Source organism: Lutjanus erythropterus, chromosome 24 (genome assembly GCF_056507025.1).
Source record: "Lutjanus erythropterus isolate fLutEry1 chromosome 24, fLutEry1.hap2, whole genome shotgun sequence".
NCBI lineage: Eukaryota > Metazoa > Chordata > Actinopteri > Lutjaniformes > Lutjanidae > Lutjanus > Lutjanus erythropterus.
In genome coordinates, this window is record NC_139340.1 from 13591673 (window position 1) to 13614991 (window position 23319).

At 41.4% G+C, this 23319-nt stretch overlaps 1 protein-coding gene across 1 annotated transcript; it reads right to left on the reverse strand.

Annotated features, from left to right (window-relative positions):
* On the reverse strand, nucleotides 1–21584 carry slitrk6 (SLIT and NTRK-like family, member 6). The gene is made up of 2 exons (XM_084713966.1): nucleotides 21048–21584; nucleotides 1–2999 (listed from the first exon to the last, which is right to left on the reverse strand). The coding sequence occupies exon 2, from the start codon at nucleotides 2982–2984 to the stop codon at nucleotides 447–449; it is 2538 nt and encodes an 845-aa protein (XP_084570092.1). The 5' UTR covers nucleotides 2985–2999; nucleotides 21048–21584; the 3' UTR covers nucleotides 1–446.
* Between the last annotated feature and the right edge of the window lie 1735 nt (nucleotides 21585–23319).

A 23319-nucleotide genomic window follows, 5' to 3' on the forward strand; every position in this document is an offset into this window, starting at 1 on the left:
TCAAAAAATTGGTTCTTAATGGACCTTTAGTCTTAGAAAAGAAAACCTTTGACAATCCAAAAAAGGCTCTTCAGAAGCAAATGGTTCTGTGTAGAACCCCAGCTCTTCAAGAAGAACCCTTTTGGAACCCTTATTTCTAAGAGTGTAAAAAAAGCTGATTGAGTGGCTCTCAAAGACAGGTTCTACCCAGGCCTGCTCCACAGACTCTGACAGCTTCTTTAAATTACATTTGGCCAAATATTCTACACCTTTCCCCAGCTACATAACATGGCTGTCAACAGATAAAAGGTAATAAAAAATAAACCAGTTACATTCTGTGCTACAATTAAACTTAAAGTGATGTGCCCATGATATATATTTCACACTGTGGAAAGTACAAGAGGGCCAACAGGACAAGGCACTTGGTTCAGAATATAATATATATAGTTGTTTTTGTCTGCTTAAGCTCAGTTAAATGCAGTTTGATGCTCCAGAACCTCTAAGTAGTCTGGCTCAGTATGCAAGTTAGCCTTAAGTTCAAAGTACTCATTCTTAGTTTGCTCAAGCATGACCTTGCGTGGCCGTGAGTACATAATTGTCTCCATTAGCTTTAACTCCTCCTGGTGCCCCGGGACCTGCATGTCTACAGCAGGCTGGAGCTGGGGCATGTTTTTCCTTAGGTACTCTGTTATTCCAAGCTGCTGCAGCTCCTTCTCCCGCTCCAGAATGTTCCTGTACAGGGAGTTGGGATTCCCGAGCGTGACGAACTCCGCCGGGCACTCTCCGGTCATGGGTCGGAACTTTGCGCTGGGGTTCCCCGTGAGCGGGGACGTGTTCTCCTTCTCCATGATGCTCCGGCACATGTGGTGCTTGGCGCCGGGCTCGTCGAGGCTGTAATCCAATTCGGCGTCGTGCTCCTTGTGCTGGGAGCAGTAGGTGGGGTTGCGGCAGATCTGCACGATGGGACTGTGCGATCGCTCCTCGTAGAGTGTGGCGGACCCCGTTCTTTGCGTCAGAGTGTGGTGTGTTGTTTTCTGCCCGTACATGCTGTAATGTAAGTGGATGGGGCTGCTGCTGGTGTTTTCTCGGGGCTGCTCCTCTGCTGCTTTTTTCTTTGCCCTTCGCCGCCGCCGGTGCACCACAAACACCACCAATCCGGCAGAGCAGAATATAATCATCAGCACGAACATAAGAAGGCTCAGAATGAGCACAGACAGCGGGACAGTGTCTGTGAGTGTGCTGAACAAACCCTTCCCAGTTTTGTCAGGCCCCAGCGTAGCCGTCACGCTCTCCTCCCCATCTGGGGACATAGGGTAGTAGGTCCCTAAACCGGGACATAGGACCTCATGACGAAGGCTTCTTAGCTCAGCCTGCATCACTTTCTTTGGGGTGTGACACAAAATGGAGCCCACCACTGTGTCCTTTCTGAGTTTCTCCACCCATTGTTTGAGGCTGAGCAAGTCACAGCTGCAGTCCCAGGGGTTGTCCTCTAAATAAATCTGCTCCAGCGAGTCAAGTTGATCAAGCACGTTGCTCACTGGCAGGTGCATAAGTAGATTTTTCCTCAGGTTTAATTTGGTGAGGGGCACGTTGCGGAATATCTGCGCTGGAAGGGAGCTGAGCAGATTGTTATTTAATGACAACAGCTTCAGGTTTGGCAGGGGATTAAATGTGCCTGGAGCAATCTCTTTGATAAGGTTATATTCCAGATACAGGTATTCAAGGTTGTGCAGCCCAACAAACATTGTGGAGAACAGTTTTTCAATCCTGTTGCCATTCAAGTAGAGTTTTTTCAAACTGCTCAAGCTGAGGAAAGTTTCATTATCAATGTAATCTATTCTGTTGTTTGCCAGATTGAGCAATTCTAAACTATCATATGTGACAAAATCATACTTGAGGAGTTTCTGAATCATATTTCCTGTCATGACCAGTTTAGTGGGGCTCTGCTGGAGTATTCCGATATCTGACACCTTTTGAATCCCTCTGTCCTGACAGTGCATCAAAAACCCAGCCACAGGGTGATTGTGACAGGAACAGTGCTCCACACAAGGACTGCCAGGAATGTGAGATGGCGTCGGTACCTTTGCGTCATCTTTGGCGTTGATCAGCTTGGGAATCTGAGACACTTTGGACGAGGGAGTCACGACCATATCCAGTGACTTTGACGGCTCCTCCAGGTTGATATCTGCGTGGGACGGGCACAAGACGTCCCGCTTGACCTTAGCAAGAATAGTTCCCTTGAGGTGATGTGGCGTGCTGCAGACCACGTCCCCGATCGCTGACTGTGCCCTCATGTTCTCCATCCAGATTTTTAAGTGTAAAATATCACAGTCACAGACCCAGTCGTTGTCCTCAAGGAGAAGTTCCATAATCCGTCCGATGTGCTCCAGAAATCCGACATAAGGCAGTGTCTGGAGCTTGTTGCCACGTAAGTCCAGGTGGGTGAGGGGCACGAACCGGAAAATGTTGCTGGGTAAAAACTCGATGGAATTATCATTGAGGATAAGGACCTTGAGGCGGATCAGCTTGTTGAAGGCCCCCGGCTCGATGACCCGAATGAAATTTGTGTCAGCTTGGAGGAACTCCAAATTCACCAGGCCTTGGAAAGTGTCCTCTTTCAGGGTGACGAGGAAATTGCTATTTATATGGAGTTTTTTCAGAGAACCAAGAGTGCTAAAGACCCCTGGTTCCAGCTCCTGTATGCTATTACCCCCGATGTGCAGCGAAAGGGCATTCTTAAGCCCTTCCATTTCCTCGGCGCGGAGCTCAACCAAGTCATTTTTGTAAAGGTTCAGGTGGAAGGGCACACCTGCCGGGACTTTGATTTGGGAGATTTTGCTGATGTTTCTCTGCTCGCAGTTGAGATGAAGGATGCCGTCTTTTCCCTCGCATGAGCACAAGGAGTCACAAGACTCGCTAATAGAGGATGATGCCTGTGAGGGATGTATGTCTTGGGATTGGGCAGCGGTGAGAAACAAGGCGATGAAAATGATACGGGGCAGCATTTCGCTCTGAGATATCTGTGAAGAAAGCATAGAAACATGGGCAGAAGGGGTGGGGAGGGGAAAAAAAAAGAACATTAAGTATAAGTTTGATATAAATTTAAAGTCATGTTCTAAAATCTTTTTTTTTTTTACGTCTGAGTTTGTTAAACGCTATTCAATCCCAGGGATTCAAATGTCATACAAGTTTAATGTGTTACAATACATGAACTTTGGTTGTTGTATGTATGAAAGGGTAATAGCGTAAAATTACATTTATGGTTGCATTATATGCATGAGGGGAAGTCACACACTGAGGATGAAAGGGTTTGTGTAGTGTTGAATTGTCTTTATATAGTAAAAATGATGAAAAATACATGACAGGAAGAGGCAAACAGTGTTTACATGTTCATTATTCTACAATTATTTAATACACAGTTTTAAATGTAGCTTCATAAAGTTATCATTGTCATCATGTTCTTTTCTTTCTGAATGTTTTATCCTTATGTGGCCTGTATTCTAGTTAGCACTGTTGTATCCTGGCTGAACTTGAGGAATAGGAGTTAAACCAAGTGTAGCGTCTAATGGGAATCCTAATAATCCACATAAAACTGTCATCAGAGTCCACAGCGTCTAACAGGACAGTGCATTTTACCGATGACTAAATGCATTTCACGGGGTGAGCAATGACAGTAAGACAGCATCTCTTTTCGATGACTCACAGAGGGATAATGGTACATTTAAAGAAATGACTTTCTCATTTGACTGATTTTTTCTGCCCCTTTCTTTGCAGACTCATCTGAACAAAGACTCAGTGTGAGTCATACAAATGCAGAAGTTATTTCGGTCCATGTCAAAGTAACATTCATAACAGGCATCCTAAACAAAGAACTGAAGATTAATGGTCGCATCTTGATGGTCCAACAAATTACGTCTCACTTGGCTGGACTGAAAGTGAACTAATCATAAGTGAGACCTATATTTATCAATCTGATTTCTTATACTGTTCATCTGAAACTGTTATCCATACTGTGAACTAAAGATCACAATGCATCATGGGAATTGATGCATATGAGGGCCATGTCTCAGCCTATCTGTCTCAGACTGAAGTCCAGTTTCAGTCTTATGTAATATACTACCTCAACTATGACACAACTAATAATAACAATAAAAATCCCAAATATCAAGAAAAAAGAGTGCTGGTATTTGTATTGTCAAGATATTCACAGATCAGAACCAGATCTGAACTTAAAAAAGTAGACTGGTAGATCTCCACTGTGAACAAAAACTTCAAGAGCAGCACACAGACAGCTCCGTCCACTGAAAACAAGTTCAACTAGGCTCTTAAGAAAAGAATTCAAACATCACTGCCGGCAGGATTTATGTTGAATGACAAGAGAAAGGCCGAAATGTGATTTTAATGATGAGAGCGCCTCAGCACCACATCTCAATCCATTAGGCTACATTAATTTGACTGAAATCACAACGGATCAGAGGCGAGAGCACTCTCAGGGGGACTGGTAGACGAATAAAGACATCTTCCCCTTATCAAGGATAACTAGATATCCACTGTTAACTAACAGAATCCTTCAAGAGATAAGGCATGGAAAGCTGGCAGGACGGCACAGCTGTTCCTGTTAACGAATCCGATTAGCATCTGGAGAGCTTCATCCTAACAAGACTGGGCAAGTTCAGCCGATACAGCTTGTGGAGAACATTGTTTGTCAGAGGGTGAAACCTCTGAGTCATGATCCATCTATAAATGGTGCTCGACCCTCCTCTGACCAGAAAATACTTCCTCCCCATTCAAACTTAATGAGACATGGGGCACATTTTCAGGGGGTGTTTGGAACTGCCTGTGCCCTAAAGCAAGTAGTGTGGCATAACATGCAGTTTAGAATGTGGATTATCTGACTACACGCATAAGAATTTACATCCATCCCTAATGAGGGATACAGTAAAACCTCAAGGAATGATAACACCACAAAAAAATATTTATCTCGCTACATTAAAATAAAAATGATAACTTGAAATAGTGTCCTTACTTAAATAATAAATGATGTGTACAATTAAACAAAAATGATAAAAAGAAAAAACTTGTTTTTGTTCAACCTCCTTATAACTTTCAGTGTAATTTTAAATGTCTGAAGAAGTTGCTGCTGTGTGACACTGTCACAAACACTGCATCTTGCTGTATTTTTACTGAACCTACAGCAGAAATGTTGCACACCACACTACGTTACACTTCCTTTCTGCCACTCACCATGAATGTATTAAACTTTACAGGTTTGATGCATAAGCGTGTGATTGTTCTCACATCCCAGAGGCTTCCCCAGTCCTGTGACATGGGCCAGCGAAATCAAAACGTCAGGGCTGTTTATTGGCACAAACATTATTAAAAAGTACTGAAAACCTTTGGAAGTGATGCAGAAACCCACATTTTGTATTTATATAAGGCTATCAATAGTTTTTTTTAAGGGAATCAATACCAAATGAGCAGTTTGTTAGAATCAATGTATTGGTCCTGCAGAATCCATCGACTCATCCTTACTGAGTACTAATAGGAGAAGCCTAACTTTAAAAGATATATGAAGGTCCAGCGAACTCCGCACAAACCCAGCAACAGAGCTCGAAGCTCTGGAGACAAAAGCTGAACTTGAAGGAGTCTCTTAAATCGTAACTTGACTCTCTCGCTTTCACCTTTTGGTCTATTTGTGTCTAAAAACAGTTTTTGTGCAGGGGGTGAAGTCAAAATTATTGATGAAAACCAACTCAACACCATGTCCAATATCTTTGATGTATTAAGCCCTATACCTCAAGGTCACTCTAAACTTTTCAGCTACTATAGATCTAGACTTGTACTCCTCGCTCCACGGACTCCGGAAACACTGAAATATTGAAGAGAATAGTAGAGAATATTAAAAGCGCTCATCACCATGTGAACCAAGACAGATTAAAAAAAAAAAAAAAAACTCCTCTTCCTAAACGAAAATAATAAAAAAATCTCTCTGTACCATACATCACTAACAATCTGCCAACAGACTGAAATAAAAGTTCACAAACTAAATGCATTAATAATGCCTCTTGCTAATTTCTGCAGGGAATCACCACAACATCAGACAGAATACACCAGAATAATTAGTTGCATGTTCTCGCCTCCAGAGACATCCAGTGCTCTGAGTCAGCCTGCACAGCAGCTCCATAACAATGGGGAGACCTGCTATTGAAAAACCTTTCAATATGACAAGTAAAAACCAGTGACTGTGCACATAAAATTGTAGTGTAAAAGGTATTTCTTAAATGATAAGCAGTGATTTTCAGGCAAGTATTCTGCAACTATTTTGCATTTTCAGAGGAAACCTTTCACATCATCTCACAGAGCTGAAACTGTTGGATTGCTACAATATCAGTGTAAAAAGCCTTTGAGGTGATTTACATGCACAGGATTGCACAAAGATGTAGGGGCAGGTTGCACCGACAGGACTTGCACCTGGTCTTAAGCTAAGTTGGTGATAACTTGGCATTCTAAGTCCAACCTAACAGTCACACCAGCTGCGCCATCGAGGCTTAAGCCTTCTTCTCGCTTAAGTTTAAATCTAGGCTTATTCATACAGATATATACAGCCTTTAATCACAAGTACTTTCAACAGAACTGTGTGGAAACTTAAAGCATTACAGGTTACAATACCGGTACAGAGTAGCTAACACTCTGGGACAAACACACACACAAAGAATTAAACAACTTACTAATATCTAACATTTGCCGAATTTACGAGGAGGCCCAAATAATAAAGTATTGTAGTAGACAGCGTTCACAAGTTTATTACGCTTCTCCTGACTCAACAGCTCTCAAAATTGCACATCTTTTAAAGGGAGTCTGGGGATATTATGAATCTGTTAAACCAGATCTATTTCATCTGATCAAGCGTTCGTGGCCTCCGTTATTTCTCTCCGAGTCGACTGTATCTTATTCGTTATTACATTTGACTGCTTGGCAGTCAGCATTTTCTTGTCCTGGATGTACAGCTCAAGTAATTTTCTTACCTAAATGTGAGACAAAATTGACTTTCCTACTTTATATCTTTGATCCTCCATAAAATTGCAGCAAATTAGAAATGATTAGCTACAAATCGGCGAGACAGCGGGAGATTGTTAATGTATTCTTGCAATTCATGCTGGCTGCTACAGGCGTGGTTAAGGCTAGGTTTAAGTTTGGTCTGTGCAACCAAACCAAAGTCCATTCTAAAGACTGGTCTTAACAGAGGCCGACTCAGCAGCTAGGACCAGATTTAGTAAAGACAGTTCATGCAAGCCACTCTTAGGGAAATCTGACTTGCTTTAACATTGTTTGGAGAAACATGTGGACAGCTGAACATGATTTAAAATGCAGGAAAGATGATGAAAGTGTCCAGAACTTACAAGCTTTTAAATCTTGTGAAGTCTCTTGAACATGACAGCAAGCTGAGAAATGACTGCATCAATAATAGACGGAAAATGAGGAGATACGATTGTCTATGAGCTCCAATTACCCATGTTTATCATTCAAAGATAATATGGTGAAATATAATGAAACACCAAAATCTAATTTGTCAAACCTATTAAATATGTATTGTTTGGACAGTAATAACATTCAGAAAATGGCTCCGAAACCCGGTGCCCGAAAATATCTCTGGCCATTTCCTTTTCATTACTTGCTTGTTCAGAAGTCTGGTGGTGGTCATAGCACCCGAGGCATTCACCTCTGTGACCCTGATGGCTCGCAGGACAATGTGAAATGAAACAGACTATTGACAGATGTTATCGCGTGCTGCATGATAACACTGCAGAGGGCAGATATGGAAAAGGCATTAGCCTCGTGCGCACTTTCTTCTGTATTTCAAACAGACTACTCTAACTGATCCATTTTTCAGGTAATCAATGTTGCATGGGACTCAGCGTGACGGGCACGAGAGATGAAACGCTCTTCCGGTGCCAGTCCGCCGCCGCGCTCTCTTTTCCGAATTCAAATGCGCATCCCTTGCTGTTCAGACAATTCAATTAGAGATCTACTGAAGCCCTGTGAGATCTCCCCTCATGCATGTGTGTGAAGCCAACTCATCGTCCAACATCAAATGAGACGAGTTAGAAAAAAAAAAAAAAAGAAAGACGAGCACAGAGCTGAGGAAGGAAAGACGGCGGGGAAAGTGGAGACGAAAAATCTGTTGATAGAATATTTATCACGCATTGAGCCCTTCTACAGGCACTGTAACATACACAATAGGTTTTGCCACTTACACACCCATAAATAGCATGTTCACACTTTATTTGGGCCAGCTATAAATTATATTGTTCCAGTGCAGTGAAGTGTTCCATAATATCATGGAAGTACAACGCGCCCTCTTGAGTATAATATCATGTCACAGAGACGAGGCTTCCTCTGTGCGTTTCTAGTGACACTCGCACAGATTAGTCATGAATACACATGTTCATATGGCACCCAGATACTTCTTCAACAGTGCAGAAACTGCTGTCTTCTCATGTCCATCACATTCACTTCCATTCACTGAGAACAGGGTTTGATGTTAATTGTAGCCCCATGGCCACTAAAAGTGACTCTGTGGCCAGCAAATACTCCGTAAAGGTGATCCCCTACAAGCCTTCCCCAATGCAATGTTACAGTTCCACAAAGACTGCGGATGTGAGCAGTTGCAGAACAGTAGATGCAATGGCTAAACACTAAACGGGCGTGCACATCACTCACAATGATGTGGTCAAGGCAAGTTCAACTTTTATACTTTATTGCTCCCTAAAGGAAGTTCTTTTTTGTCTTTTGCATCCTTCAAAGGAAGGTCAGAGGGCAGGTTCGCCTACAAGGCAAATAGAGTCCTGCAGCGAGCGAAGATTCATTGTCGTGCTCGTGGACATTTCAGTAGGGCAAGAAAGTGGATTTACCACTTTGCTGTAGCTGCACCAAACTACACGACTAACCTCACCTTAGTCAAATATTCTTTTCTACTTTATTTTCCTCCTTAGCGGTGTACCAGAGTACTACCAACTGTCATTCCAACCCTTCCCTTCACTGATGCTGGTTACTGGTGCTACTTTCATGAGGAAAACAGTGCTTCTTAACTCCACTGTTTTCATTCAGGGACAGGCAGACAGATGCAGAACTGATGTATTCTCGTTTTGAGTGACAGGCTATTTAGTGAACGGTTGCTAATTGACACCCTGTCAAAATACCACGACAGATTGCTACATCTGCCCCCAGCCTCAGGACAAAGATGAGTGGATTAAAAATTAATGTTTGATGGCAACGTGTGCATCTTCTTTTTACGCTGCTGGACCGCTTTCTCAATGAGGGCTGGCTGGTAAAGGTTCAAACTCAATGATGGATTGACAGATGTTGGACTTTTAAGTTGTCTGAGTGTTTATTTTGTAAGTTATCCTCCCACAGGCCAGGTCGATGTTGGACTGATATTGTAATATTGACGGACAGTTAAGAGAAACCGCTTCACTGGAGGCCAATTAGATAACTAAATGAATTTACTTGGGAAACTGCAGGAATTCATTTAATTGGCAAGGCTGTGTAACTTTGCTTGGCACCATTTAGGCCACCAGCTAATGGTGCTTCTATCACCCAATCTGTTGGATGAAGAGTAGTAGAATTTCACTTCCTGAACTTTGCGTGTAGGCCGATACGAGCACCAGTGCGATAGCAGGCTGCAAAAACATTTCAGTCCAATGTACATTTGAAGAATCAGGGTCCCGTTTTGGGTCTAATAGATGAAGGACACTGGATCATGGATCATAGACTTACTCACACTCACTGATGCCCAATGATGCATTTTAAGCAGTGATGGAGGCATTTTTTGATCCTTGCATTGATATCGAAACATCTCTTAAAAATCTTAATTATGTTAAAATTGACAGTTGCTTCTTGCAACTTTTTCTGTTTTGAATGGTCAGACACAGTTTGACTTTGACAAAACTTGTGAAAGACAATGGTGTTTGCTACACAGCTGTGTATGTAATACTGACTGAAGGGCACGAAGCACACGTGCCCTTGCTTCCCATTGATTTTGCACACTTCATGACTCAAACGGTCAGACTGCTGCAGTACCACTCATTTTCCTTGCATTTATCATAGTTTGCAGAGAACTGACGCACACAATGCAGATCCCGTATGTGACAACACAACGTGAACCTGGATATGTACTGCACCGAGTGGCGTGCACATTATCCAGTTGACAGTTTAGGGCATTATTTTTAGATAATATGAACACAGCTGTAGTCATGTTCTGTCCTCGTCACTGTCAGAGTAAGTAAAGCATGCTGGAGCCACAAATAGCCTATAAGGCAGAAGCCTAATTCCTTTTTCTGTAGCGTGAGGCAACTTGATGTACGAGTATGAAAGGCTTGTTATCCCTAGTGGCACCCGACAGATAGAGCCATTCTCCCAACTCCGTCAAGACTGATAAAAGTCACTCCATATTTTCTTTTAGAACATATCGAGAGGATATCTAGTGGATAGACTTTTTTTCCTTGGTTTTCTACTTGTCTTTAAAGGCTCCACAGTCACCTCACTTCTTAGCATTTTATGACCTCAGTGCTCTTCTTTGCTAGGCTACCTGCAGTCATACTGATTTATGGATCTTGACAACATGGAGGTTGAGGGAGTACATTTTAATTCACTGAAGTCTGAGGTTCCCTGTCAGAATCATAAATAGTGTTTAATATACTGGTGTATCGTCTACGTTTCTAAAAGCTAAAATGTAAATGTAATCTGCACTCCAATAACAAGGAGCAAACACTATGATTGAGAATTCAAAGCAGGTATGAATTGCTCTTACACTCTTAGAAATAAAGGTGCAAGCTAAAACCATAAAGTGTTCTTCATCTTGTCCCCAGAGCAGAACCCTTTTTGGTTCCTTTTATAAATGCTGCACTTTGAACCCTCTCAGAGAGTTCTGCCAAGCACTCAACATAAATCCTTATACCTAGAACCATCTGTGAAAGGTTTTACATAAAACCCTTCTATTTCTTTTCCACCAACGTGGAACCTATTCCAGTTCAAGCACCAAGTGGGCGTGTCATATGCTACAGGACATTGTCAATTGTGCAGCGCCCTTTGTGGGCTGGTTCACCAGACAATACCAAGGTTCCAAGAAGCTGGAAAAAAAATGGAACCTGAAAAGTTGGTTCCCAGATGAACCAAAAACTGGCAGGTGGTTTTTCTGCAGACTGCATGGTGCAAGCCCCCTGTTGAAATGGAACTGGTACAAGAACTCGTGCTAATGTGGTGTAAAAGAGCAAGAGGCTTTACACTTTCTACAGATGCTAACAAGAACTGACATGGGGTTCTCCTGAGAAACTTTTTATAGGATAAAGGTTTTACATAGAACCCAACCAAGGAGATCTACTGAGAACATGTCTGAAATTAAATTATGGCTGCAAATTTCTATGAACAGGGTGCTTAGTGGAAGCTTTAGTCTCAAAAAGAACTTGACACCCCCTTTGTTAAAAAACGGGTTCTTTAGAAGCAAAGGGATCTGGGTAGAATCTCAGTTTTTGTAAGAGGAACCTTTTTGGAACCCTTTTTTCTAAGAGTGTAGACTGGATATTTTTCTTATCTCACTAGTGGAAACAATCTCAGTTTATGGCAACTAATGTATCAAGTACGTGCCAAGAATAGATGCTCTTACTACAGAGGCAGGATTCTGGTTGATGATATACATCTTTGCATCATTCTCTGCACATTTCCTTTGACGTCATACTTTTCTTAGTTCCTGAAGAGGCCTATGTATCTGCTCTCCTTTGAGATATCCACAAAGTCAATAGATATTGAGCTGCGTTTGCAGCTAAAGGAAACTCCGTAAAACACCAACTTGACCAAACTTCAACCTATTAAATCAACCCCACATCCTCCACCTGGAAAGGGAGCTGGGCTGTAGCGACCCCATAATTCCTCTACCAACTGCCGTGCAGAGACAAAGATCCTTTTGGCAGCGTCGGAGGCACACAGCCTTGGGTGACCAGGGAGCCGAGGATCGTGGCCCATGCTCTGCTGGCTGCTACAAGGCTCGCATCTTTAAAACATCATCAGTGGCCTGTTAAAAAGCTAGATCAGCTGTGAGCTTCCTCGCGTCATGCAGTGGCTTGAACAGCTGGCAGATGATCATATGGTGAGATGTGAGCAGCGTGGGCTGATATACTGAAACTGCTGTACACATAGCAACCTCATATATATATGTTGAACATAAACTGATACAAGATCTTCACTAATTCTCTACCTTGTGTACTGCAGTCCCTCCTCTCATACTGTTCTCAGCTGGTGGGCCTTAATTACTGATAGCAAACATATGCATGATAGAACTAATAATAGCAGCACAAAGACTGCATGGGGAGGGGAGGGGGGCGGCTCGGCTCCCCTGGCAAGCGCGATTTAGAAGGCTTGCATTTCAAATGGTCTGTTTAACTAATGCGCAGTAATTAGTTCTCCAGAAATGAGCAGGCAGATTACACCAGTGTATTGTGGCATCAAGGTACATTTTGTAAGAAAAGACATCTGCACCAAGCAGATGTACGTTTTCTGTGTAAATTATTGTCCCTTTTTTTAAAAAAGGACACATTTAATTCAGGAGTGACAAACTAGGGCCCAGCAAGACTGGTAAATTGTAGATAAATTCATTTCCGAATTCTCATTCCAGAGGCTGGAAAATCAACCACATCAAAAGAAAAGCATAAATAACATTTGACAAGAAAAACTTTGTTAAGACGTCCTACATACCGCCTTAAGTGGCTGCGTCTTTATCTGTTCACAGCTGACTCGCCCATTTAAAAGGAGCAGCCACCCTTCAGTAAAAGGGCCACAGGGTATCAGTAATGACAGTCTTATGATTCACTCCATAAATAAGTGGAGATCTGCAGTCTGATACACAAGCCAGTCTCAAAGGAGCTGCACGGTACAGGTAGACAGACCTGCTTACTGAGGATAAACAATATAAAGGGCACCACCTAGAACATTTTTTGTGACGCTAATCAAAGCGTGCTTTATGTTGCCCACAAAATATGCATGTACTGCACTTTCTTTTGGATTAATTACCACCTACGGTTGAAGAAAGTTTAAATGCATATAGTATTTTAATCTCGTTATGTACGGTTGCACAATTAATTGAAATATTATTAAAATCGTAATACGGCGAGCTGCAATATCCAAAACACAGATGCTGCAAATTTTGATAGAGAAAAAATTACAAAGCAGCATTATAATGAAGTACCGTGGTGCTGCAGAGATGCCCTGGTGATTCTTGTTCTCTGGATGTTTGGTACAGACTCCAACAAATGTCACATCATCATGAGCTTAACACTTAACAGCCCGATTCTTATGCAACTAAAAATACATAACATGGACACTTATATGCCTTTTTATGAGATATGGCAGATACAGTATGTAACTAGTTTGAAGTTCAACATACAGTATGTAACAGCTGGCTGAACTCTAAGTGTTATTAAGGGACATTAAATGATGCCTACTATAGAAATACATTATTGACAATTTGTAATAGCAACAATTAAATTAATCGCCACCTGTTTTGTTAATTGGTTTGAGTCATTTTTTTTAAGAAAAAAAAGTGCAAATGTTAATATTTTCTGGTTTCTTTAGTCTTCTGCATCAATAAACTGAATATGTGTTTTGTTATGGACAAAACCAGGCGTGTGAGATACTAATCAAACCTTCATAAACTTCATAAGCTGCATCCATTGCATAAAAACAAGCCTGGTGACTTATGACTTTTGCAAAACGTTGGCGAATTGTGAACATGGCGTGCTTGATTCAGTGCTGCGCTTTATCTTCCATCGCTTGCAGAAGAATCTAACCTTGGCATTATGATCTGGGAATTTTGCCACAGACAAATAAACTCAATCAGAATGTGGTTTAACTGTCTTTAACCTCTACACCTGCATATTTGTGAAATTTCACTCATAGCTGTAGTGTCATTCATAGGTGATTCTGCACATTCTGGAAAGTGGCTGCACACTTTGTTGAGCCCATGCATGTCCATGAGCAGAATGAAAAAAATCTAGGCTAAATAAATTAAAAAAACAATGGTGGCCCAGCTTTAAGCCCTGCGGATTAGCTTTCGCCTAACCTAGCAAAAACATATCCAGGTTCCAAGTTCCCTCGGCTCTTGCGGCGAAGGAAAAGTTAGAACAGGAGAGAAGATTAGCAGCAGACTCTTTTTTACTGTTTGGGAGACGTGCACTGGCAAGTTTTATGTTTGACAGAAAATCACTGGCTGGATCATGTATATCCCCTGTTCAGATTCTCTTTGAGCTCAGCCCTCTCCCTATTTATTCAATGGACACTTCCATAATTCATTCCTCTGGCAGACTGGGAGCAGTTTTAGTTGCTTTGCGATGCAGAGCCAGTAGAACAAAACCGCACCTATTTGACACTGTGAGTGGACTGATACGCAATGCCTGAAGGAAATCCAGTCTACCTCCAATGGAAATAACAAGGCTCGTTGGAAGTGCCAGCATCAAACAGAGCAGGCTCAAACAGCCTACAGACAGAGACAGAGCTTCAGTGTTGATGGGTACAAAACATTTTTTCACAGAGGACAGGGGAAAAAAAAGGTGCACTCTCGGCTCCTCAACAGGACAAGCTGGTTAGAAGACTGAAAAAAATCGATAGACGACAAGTCTGTGCAAGTCTGCATTCAAACCAGGGTTGTCACAATACCTATAATGTGACACAAAAATGACAATTACCAACATAAACCACTATAAACTATGATGTTCTGAACAAATGTGTTACAAATGGATGACAACATAATCAGAAATACTATCAACTTAAAACTCAGCAATGCATCATGGGAAATCATGCAATGAAGGGCTATCTCGCAGCATATCAGCTGAGCATGTCAGTGTCACAAACCAGAATCCTGCAATGCCCCACAATGGTTGAAGGGCACCACTTCACAAGTTACATTACACGAACTGCACAAACTTTCCAGACACAGTTTCAGCTGCTGGCCTCAGTGCATTATGGGTATAAATTCAGACATCAGATTGGGATCAGAACTGAAAACAAGTGGATCAGTACATCTCTAATTTAAAACTTATATTACTAGTGTAAAAAAATATACTTAATATCTCTTTTGATATCACAGGAAAAAGGGAAAAAAAAAGCCTTAGGCACAGAAAATTGGATAAATTTCTTTCATTTTATTTAAAATTACCAGCCTGCACAAAGTGCTGGTTCAGAAAGTCACTGAACACTGGCTGGTTTTGCTGCAAGCTAAATTTCAGAAAAGGCAATAAAGACTGAACTGAGGTCTTTGAATGAGGACTCAGATCTTGTCTTTTTATAGCTTTCAATACTAATGAATGTTGGTATTGTATCATTTGTATCATGTGGTATTGAAAAAGTATAGACACTTTTAATAGCCTAAATGCTTGTGTTTTGCCTAAACACAGAGAGTAGACCTGCTTGATGATCATGAACTTCAAAGACGGGACTTTTAAAAAAGCAAAACCTGCACTACAAAGCTTCAAAGTTTTGATTTGACAGGACAAACCTTGGGAATCTCAGAGGGGGCTGATTCTTTCGGTCTGGGATAAAACGGGTATATTTTTACATAAAAGCTTAGAGGAGCTTTAAATAAGTCTATTAAAGTACACTTAAGGCAGGAACTTTAATGCCGACTTAGTTCAAGGTATCTTGTTTTTCTGGCCCTCCAGTTCTTCTTTTTTAAGATCAGGTAGAGTGACTGAGTTAATTGAGTGTCTGATGACTTAACAACTACAGAGACTTGAGCTGACCTGCACCGTCCTACTGAACAAGACCTTTCAAGACCAATTAAGTAGGAATGCCACAGCGGGCAATTAAGGAAGCCGGACAGCATTCGAAAAGCTCTTGTTAAGACCTGCAGGAGGAACAAAAGCTTCAGATGTCAGATGAAAAAAAAAAAAACCCTCAGCAACCATAATTCCCTGTTTATGTTTGGGACAGATTACTGCCAAGCATTTTAAAATGCTTCCAGTCAACAGAAATTTGAGATTAAGTGCATTTACAGGCAACACAGCACGTACCGCACGTCTGGAATACGAAATGTGTGCATATGACACATGACATTAATGCAACAGAAGGGAGTGTTCCATTTCAAACAAAGGCAGCGTGGCTGTTTATTGTCCTAAATAATCTGCTCGCTGAGCATTTCACCAGAATGCTAACCACAAGCCTTCATATACCATGCACCACTTTCCAAACAGCAGGCTTTCCAACATTTATAACCCACTCAGCAAGACAGACAGACAGACTCAGTACCTGTCATGAATGTCTGAATGAGAAGACAAAGCATCCCTGCACCGGTGCATTGTTATTTCTGTAAGGCGTCAGTTTAAAACATTGATCAGTAACACAAGTTTTCAAAAGAAATCGCGTCGAAAATGATTTTAAGTGGTGTTCAAGCATCGGGTCTGGAGCCCCTGCTAGGACTGCATCGACTCAGCAATAAGAGATCCACTGGCCTGAAGCTCCCCACCTGCTCTACAGGCTATCTCTCGACAGAGAGGTTTACAGCCAGACGAGTTTTTAGTGAAAGGAGTTATTTTCTTTCAGGTGTTAGAGATAACACTCTCCAGGACAACTGCAATACAACAAGGAGTGACTAAGCACAAATGGCTGAGAGCTAGTTTTAATAATAAAGAATAGCTTGTCTGACAATTACACAGAAAGCATTTTATAGGGAGTGCTTTCCACAATGTGAGTCATACCTGCTAATTTAGTCCAATTTGCTCTTGCTGTCCCTTAATGCAATGCAAAGCATGAAATATCATTGATAAGGCTGGGTGCTAAGGCTTTTCCATAATAAATACTTTCAGGCTATTCTGTGATAAACAATATACACATTTTCTCTCAAATAACATGCAGCAAATTGTCAGATAGTGCAAACATATGATGATCTTATAGAATATGATGCACTGTTGTAGAGCTGCAATGATTGATTGTCAGAATAGTTGGAGATTCATTTAATAAATCAATTAATAATCAATTAGTTAGCTGTTTTTTTTCACTCCTCTCTATGATAAAATCATCCAGTCTCTTATTACGATATCGATATGTTGATATATCCTCCCTACTCTTTTCTCCTTATTCACTTGGAGGTCACCAACCAACAGTTGCGTGTTTCCACTAATGCTCAAAGTCAGACTGCTTTTGCTCGGGGCCTGAAACAGAGAACGAGAGGCAGACTAAGACGGAGGATACGAGATAGCGAGACTTGTTGCGTCCAGCCAGGGGTTGTTTCATTTCAGCCTGACATGGGAGAGCAGATTAGAGCCCCCTGCACTCTATTGCCTCTGCGTGCGTGCGCGCCAGTGTGTTCCCGCGCTCGTGCTCGCGTCCCCGGGCCTTGTTTGTGTACACGTACACCGCCCCGACCGTCTATCAACTTTTCCCGGAGCGGCCCCGCAGTGTTCCCAGGCACCAATTACGGTGGGACTTGTCCCTTTTCCCTCTGTATTGGAAGTGATGTGGCTTGCCCTACAGGGTCGACACCACCGCTACACCCACATATCTGCAGAGATTCTGCCAGCGCCCGCGGCCCTCCACCGCAATCCTGGAGAAATGATAATTATGACATCCGCCCACTCAAGAGGCAAGAGATAGTTCAACTCCCTTGCCCCTTGTTCCGGCCTTTTTTTTTTTTTTTTTTTTTGACTGATTCAATATTCTGTGGGCTAGCGCTGCCTACTCTCTCCGCGTCTTAGAGAAGCAGAGGCTCTCCAATATATCTGCAGGCTTTCTCTGTCTGAAAGTAGTGTGCTTTAATAAAGTTTCACAATACCTCCAACCTTGTTCTGCCCCTGAGCTGATACTCTTAAAACTACAGATTACTTGCACTGGTCAGTCCAGTTTCCATCGGCTGTTTCACAAAACACAACAACATCTATTCAAAACACACATTTGTGTTTCCTCTCACTGCAAGACAGTTGTTCAATAGGGGTCAATAGGGATCAACATTATGCTGTGGTTGTGTGATTATTGGTATTGAGCCACTGGTCCTTTTAAGGAGAAATATATAACATTTGCACGTCCAAAATTTAGTACTGCAATCCAAATAGCATGTGAGGTGGTTAAGTATCGTAAGTTTATGGTCCCTCAAATTGATTTTTGGATTAGTGGGTCCATTTTTTCTTTATATAATCTACTTGTGCTTAGCCTGTTAGCTCGATGCTACACATACGGGGAATTCCTATTGATGTGCTAACCAAAATTAGCATTGCAGTAACATTATCTTAAATGGATCCAATTTACTTCATGTGCTTAACATAAAACGACATGCATGCACACGTATTTCTTCTGATCTGTGGAAACAAACTAATATCTGTTAGCCTCAGGTTGCTAACTGTGGCTTCAGCATTTCACACTGACCAGTGACAGCAACCTCGAAGGGTCAAAACTCAAAACTTATGTGCAGTATAGCAATGATGCTTCCCCACGCTCCCTCCTTCTAAGACCCAAGGAAGCTCAGGCAGGCTGCAAAGATGGTGCAGGAGTGTGTGACGAGCACAACATTGTATTCTGACGATAACAAGCAACAGTGAATTCTACAATGTAAGTTGATCAGCTGTTTATAGCCTGTTATCACAAAAACAAAAGCTCACTGCTCTGAAAATACATAGTATTCAGTGACTCCCTGCCAGACTCCATTAACATTTTACTCAATTTAACCGTAATAAACCATCTACTCCTTGGAAAAGATTTTTAATGATTCCTTAAGACTCACAAACAGACACTTTCTGTTTTGGCAAACATTCGGCATTAATTACATCTCTAATTAATGTGAAACGGGCAAACAAGAACACAAGTTAAAGGCAGACATTTCAAAGGGCACCACAGCTGCAGCGTTGATTTCTGTGAGCCGAGCATTTAAATTTAGCATATTCCCTTAATCCCTGTTGACATATCATGATCATTTTATGATTAATAACTGTAAATATATTTCAGATTTCTCCTTTAAAGCTGGAGAAAAGAGGGGGATGTCTGATTATATTCAGACCAAACAGGAGGATGGACAAAGCAGGACACAAAACTCAATTTCTGAATCCTTAATTTTGCACATTTTCGGCCCACCAACCATCAATCAACAGTTAATCTCAAGTTATTCCTACACATTAGTCTTAAGGAGTCTATACATGCATGGTATGGAGCACTTATGACTAAGCTATTAGTTCATCCAAGCAAAAAATTAGGATGCAAACTCAATTATGCAATTCACAACTTAGAGCTAATTAGACACTTCTTTCCTTCATTAACTTACACTTAAAATACGACTAACAGTATGACCCCACCCTCGCAGTCCAGCAGGACAAAGTGCAAACTGATTAAATAAATCTAAACTGTATTTAAAGCCTAATTTAATCAGTCGTGATCTACAGTATGGCTACAAATGAATGCTTAATGTTAACAACTGTAACAACGCCTGATGAATTTTAATGAGATTCAGCTATGACAAACAAAATGTGCTTCCGAGGAGAGCGGATACCCTGCTTTCTGATTGGTTGGAGGTCTGTTAGAAGTCGTGATGCGGTCCTCATTACACACACCTGCGACCACTAACAGTAATTATAAATATTCATACGCCACCACTATATTTAGCTGGATGGCTGAATGCCAAACAAGAGGAACCGGTGAATAATGAAGGATTTGGCGTCTGAATCTGTTTTCGAGTGTTTTTAAATTAAAACAGAGCCACATAGAGCTGAGTTTGAAGGGTTTTCGGTGGGTAATAAGAGGCCAAAGCACCAGTCTTGAGTGCTGTAAGACAGCACAGTGCTGTAGGATACAGTAACTGTGTGTGGCAAACAGCCAGGTGTGCTAGAGGAGGTAATGGAGGACCCTCAGGAAAACTCACTCTCTGTCAGTTCCCTGTCGAGTCCAGGCACTTCTTTTTTTTTAACAGCACTTTTGCTCACTCGTAAAATCATCCCAGTGACAAATAGCTTTGCTTTGTGCCGACAAGTCCAGTCCACATAATGTAAATTTTACAGTAGGAGGTCAAAACTGGAGGGGTGGTGGAAACTGCTCTACAGCATACTTCTGCGAGCTGAAACCTGCCCTTAATGGACATATGGATTCCTAGAGCTACTGAGGCAATTCCAAAATAGGGGGGAGGGGGGCATCTTGTCACAGTTGTTACACTGACAACACCAGAGGGCATCATCTTAAAAAAAAAAACAGACACACACACACACCTTTGAAGTCATTTTGTTATGAAACGCAATGTCACTGTATTCTCAGATAAGAACAATTTCCATATTTTTTAACCATAAAAGTAAATAAAAAATAAATAAATAAATAAATAAACCATTTATTACTTTCAGTGCCTTTGCATTTAGTTTATTATAACTTACTTTTTAACTTGGCTTTTGTTACTTATATTGTTATTCTATAGGCAGTTTTTCATTTACTCATATATTTTACATTTCATTTATATTTACACTCTGCTAGTTTTCTAGCTTTTATTCTGTGTAACTACAGTTTCGGAGCAATCTGTATGTAATAAAACTTTTGATACCTAAACAAAAGTCCTCTACTGACCTTAGCTTGTGTTATAGCTAGCACTAGCACACATATGTCACTCTGCCCCGAACGCACTGACACAACTTGCCCCAAATTGTCACATGTGACAAAATTGCCCCAGTATGCATTGCTCAGCTGTAGCCCTGCAGAAGTGCAAAAATGAACCTCTATCCATTGATAAACGTGACAACTTACCCTGCATCGTGTGACACCGTACCCAGTGATGGGGCAAATTTTCACAGATGCACTGTGCTTAATTTATAACTAAAGATTATACATTTGTGCACAGGAATTCATCATTTAATTCAATGTGGAATATGAGTCATGTACTGAGATGAGAAGGGAGAAGCAGAAAGTGTGACAAGAAGCCCTAGTCTCCCCTATAGCAAAATGAACCCACCTGGCCCAATTGTAAAACAAGAAATAAAAAAAAAAGTAATTTCACACCCTGCAGCACTATATTTTTAGAGAAATATATCCAGGAAAAATATGACAAGTGACTCAGCTTCGTGTCTTACCGGCTAAAACTGCTGAAAAAAGCGCAAGGCTGCTCCAAATGTCACCGTACTCAGTCCATCAGTGGATACGACGAACCGACGCATTGAACCTCCACAACACTTTCTCCCCGCTTCACCGCGCTCCTTAAAAAAAAAAAAAAGAAGAACAGGCTGACACAAACTTCACGGGGTCCGTCAGTCAGTCCCCGCTCGTCCTCCTCGGGTCCTCGCACAGTCTCTCTTGAGTGTGACAAAGCTGTCTCACACCGGTGACTAATTATTCCGCCGCACGTATGAGCTCTTTTTTTTTTACGCGGTGAGGTTGTCACTCCGGTCCCGGGATGATGAGTGTAACCCTCCTCCCACGGCAGCCTCCACAGAATTAATTATGATTAAGTTGCAGGTTCGAGCCACGGGATCAAAATTTTTAAAAAAAAGAAAAAAAAGAAAAGCAGAACAGTGATTAAAAATATTAAATATGTCACCTTTCTACAGTCCACTCAGAAAGATGAAAGCGCGTCCAGCTCTGGCGCCGCGCCGTGCGCTCTGTGTAGTTAACCAATCTGCGATATATTGGAGTTGCTCCGTAATTTGCATGCTGTAGAGGTGGACTACAGAGGAGGATGGCTGAGACAAGTCACACACAACGCACAGCGCGAGTTCCTGTGATGCATTTCAGAATAAAAGCGCCCAAACTCACTTTTAATTCATGTGACCCCTTTTACGCATTTCCCCTCAAAAGCAGACTTTACAGAATCAAGGCACCTACATATAAAAATAACCTTACTTAACAATTCTGTTTAAAAAATCTGAGCATCCATAACAGTTTCATCCCTGTTTCCTTGCCTTTATTTAGAAGGGAAAACCGCCCAACTTCCCGTATTTCCCTGTCTATATGTGGTTATTTCTGATACAGCTGGGAAAGCTCTGTAGCAGTTACACAGAGCTCCTCCTCTTGGAGGTTCTTACAATACCAAGGAAGAAAAAAAAAAAAAAAAAAAACTTGCATTGATGGGCTTTAAATAGCCTGGCTGCAGCACCAAGCCGAAAGGATGAAACTAATGCGAAATAATAGGCATACCGATGCATCCAAAACGTAGATTATAATGATCTAGGGAGCCAATGAACACTAGTAAGCCATTTGCAAAACACATAATGCAAGAGAATCTGTCCTGATGAGAGATAAGGATGCATGAAATAACAATGCTATGGAAACATAAGTTGCAGTTATTATTTTGGGGGGAAATAATTTCCAAAATGCAACTTTTAATAGAAGTACTTTTAATATTAGAACATTATAATATAGGTATAATATTCTAATACTGCAGCAAAATTAACACGCCAAGGAATATTAATGCAACGTCATTCCTTTCAACTGGGGGATATTTTTTATTTCCAATTCAAAAAAGTGTTCAGTTGTTTTGTAATGTGAAAGAGATGACAAGTATCGTATGAGGATGTGGAAATGTATTTCATAATTATGCTAATAAATCAACTTGATGCTTTGAAGGCACAACAATTGCATTGCCAGTGGGGTTGTAAATTTTGTCCGTTCTTGCTAACAAATCGTTGAAAATGCCAAAAGATGATCCATCAATAAATCATTAATAATTAAGATACAAAATGCATTTTTTTTTCCTCATTAATTTGCTCTTGTTTCTTCTTGTTTTTGCCCATTTTAAGCTGAAGTTTCCTCATTCAGGAAATGGCTCTGGCAGACAAAACAATGTCAAACGAGGCCCATTTCTACTTTGATCGATCACAACTCTAATGAGAGAGAAAATAAGGCACTTTATTAGCAGAAAGTCCAGTGGCCAAGTCTTGCTGGGGGTGGGAGGATGAGCACAGTGGCACGTCGCACGCCTTCCATCACGCGGCGAACTGGGGTTCAAGCTGGTCTTTGTCCTTGAGCGAGACACCGAAGTGCAACCAGCTCCAGCTGAGTTGTAGCTCAGCCTGACCTCTGATCTCCCTGTGGAGCGGGAACTGTATGCCAGAGCGTGCGGGATGATTTAAAAAGTTAAACTTGATAAATCAAAGTACAGTACTTGGGGACAGTAGGGGAGAGTGATTTTAAGAACAGTAAGTTTGCCGCAATTTTGCTCTATCACCATGGCAGTCACACCTATTTCCACACCAATTTTTGCAGTTAAAAGTCTGATTTATTTAGACAGATGTTTATTAATATTTTCCAACTTTATGTGTCTCACTGCCATCAGGTTGTGTGCTGCCATTTTGCACACATTTTGGCCGATTGCAGATGCTGACACTGATATATGCACATTTTTTTTCA

Coding starts and splice junctions, on each gene's coding strand:
- slitrk6 (XM_084713966.1), bottom strand. CDS start 2,984: ATGCTGCCCCGTATCATTTTCATCGCCTTGTTTCTCACCGCTGCCCAA.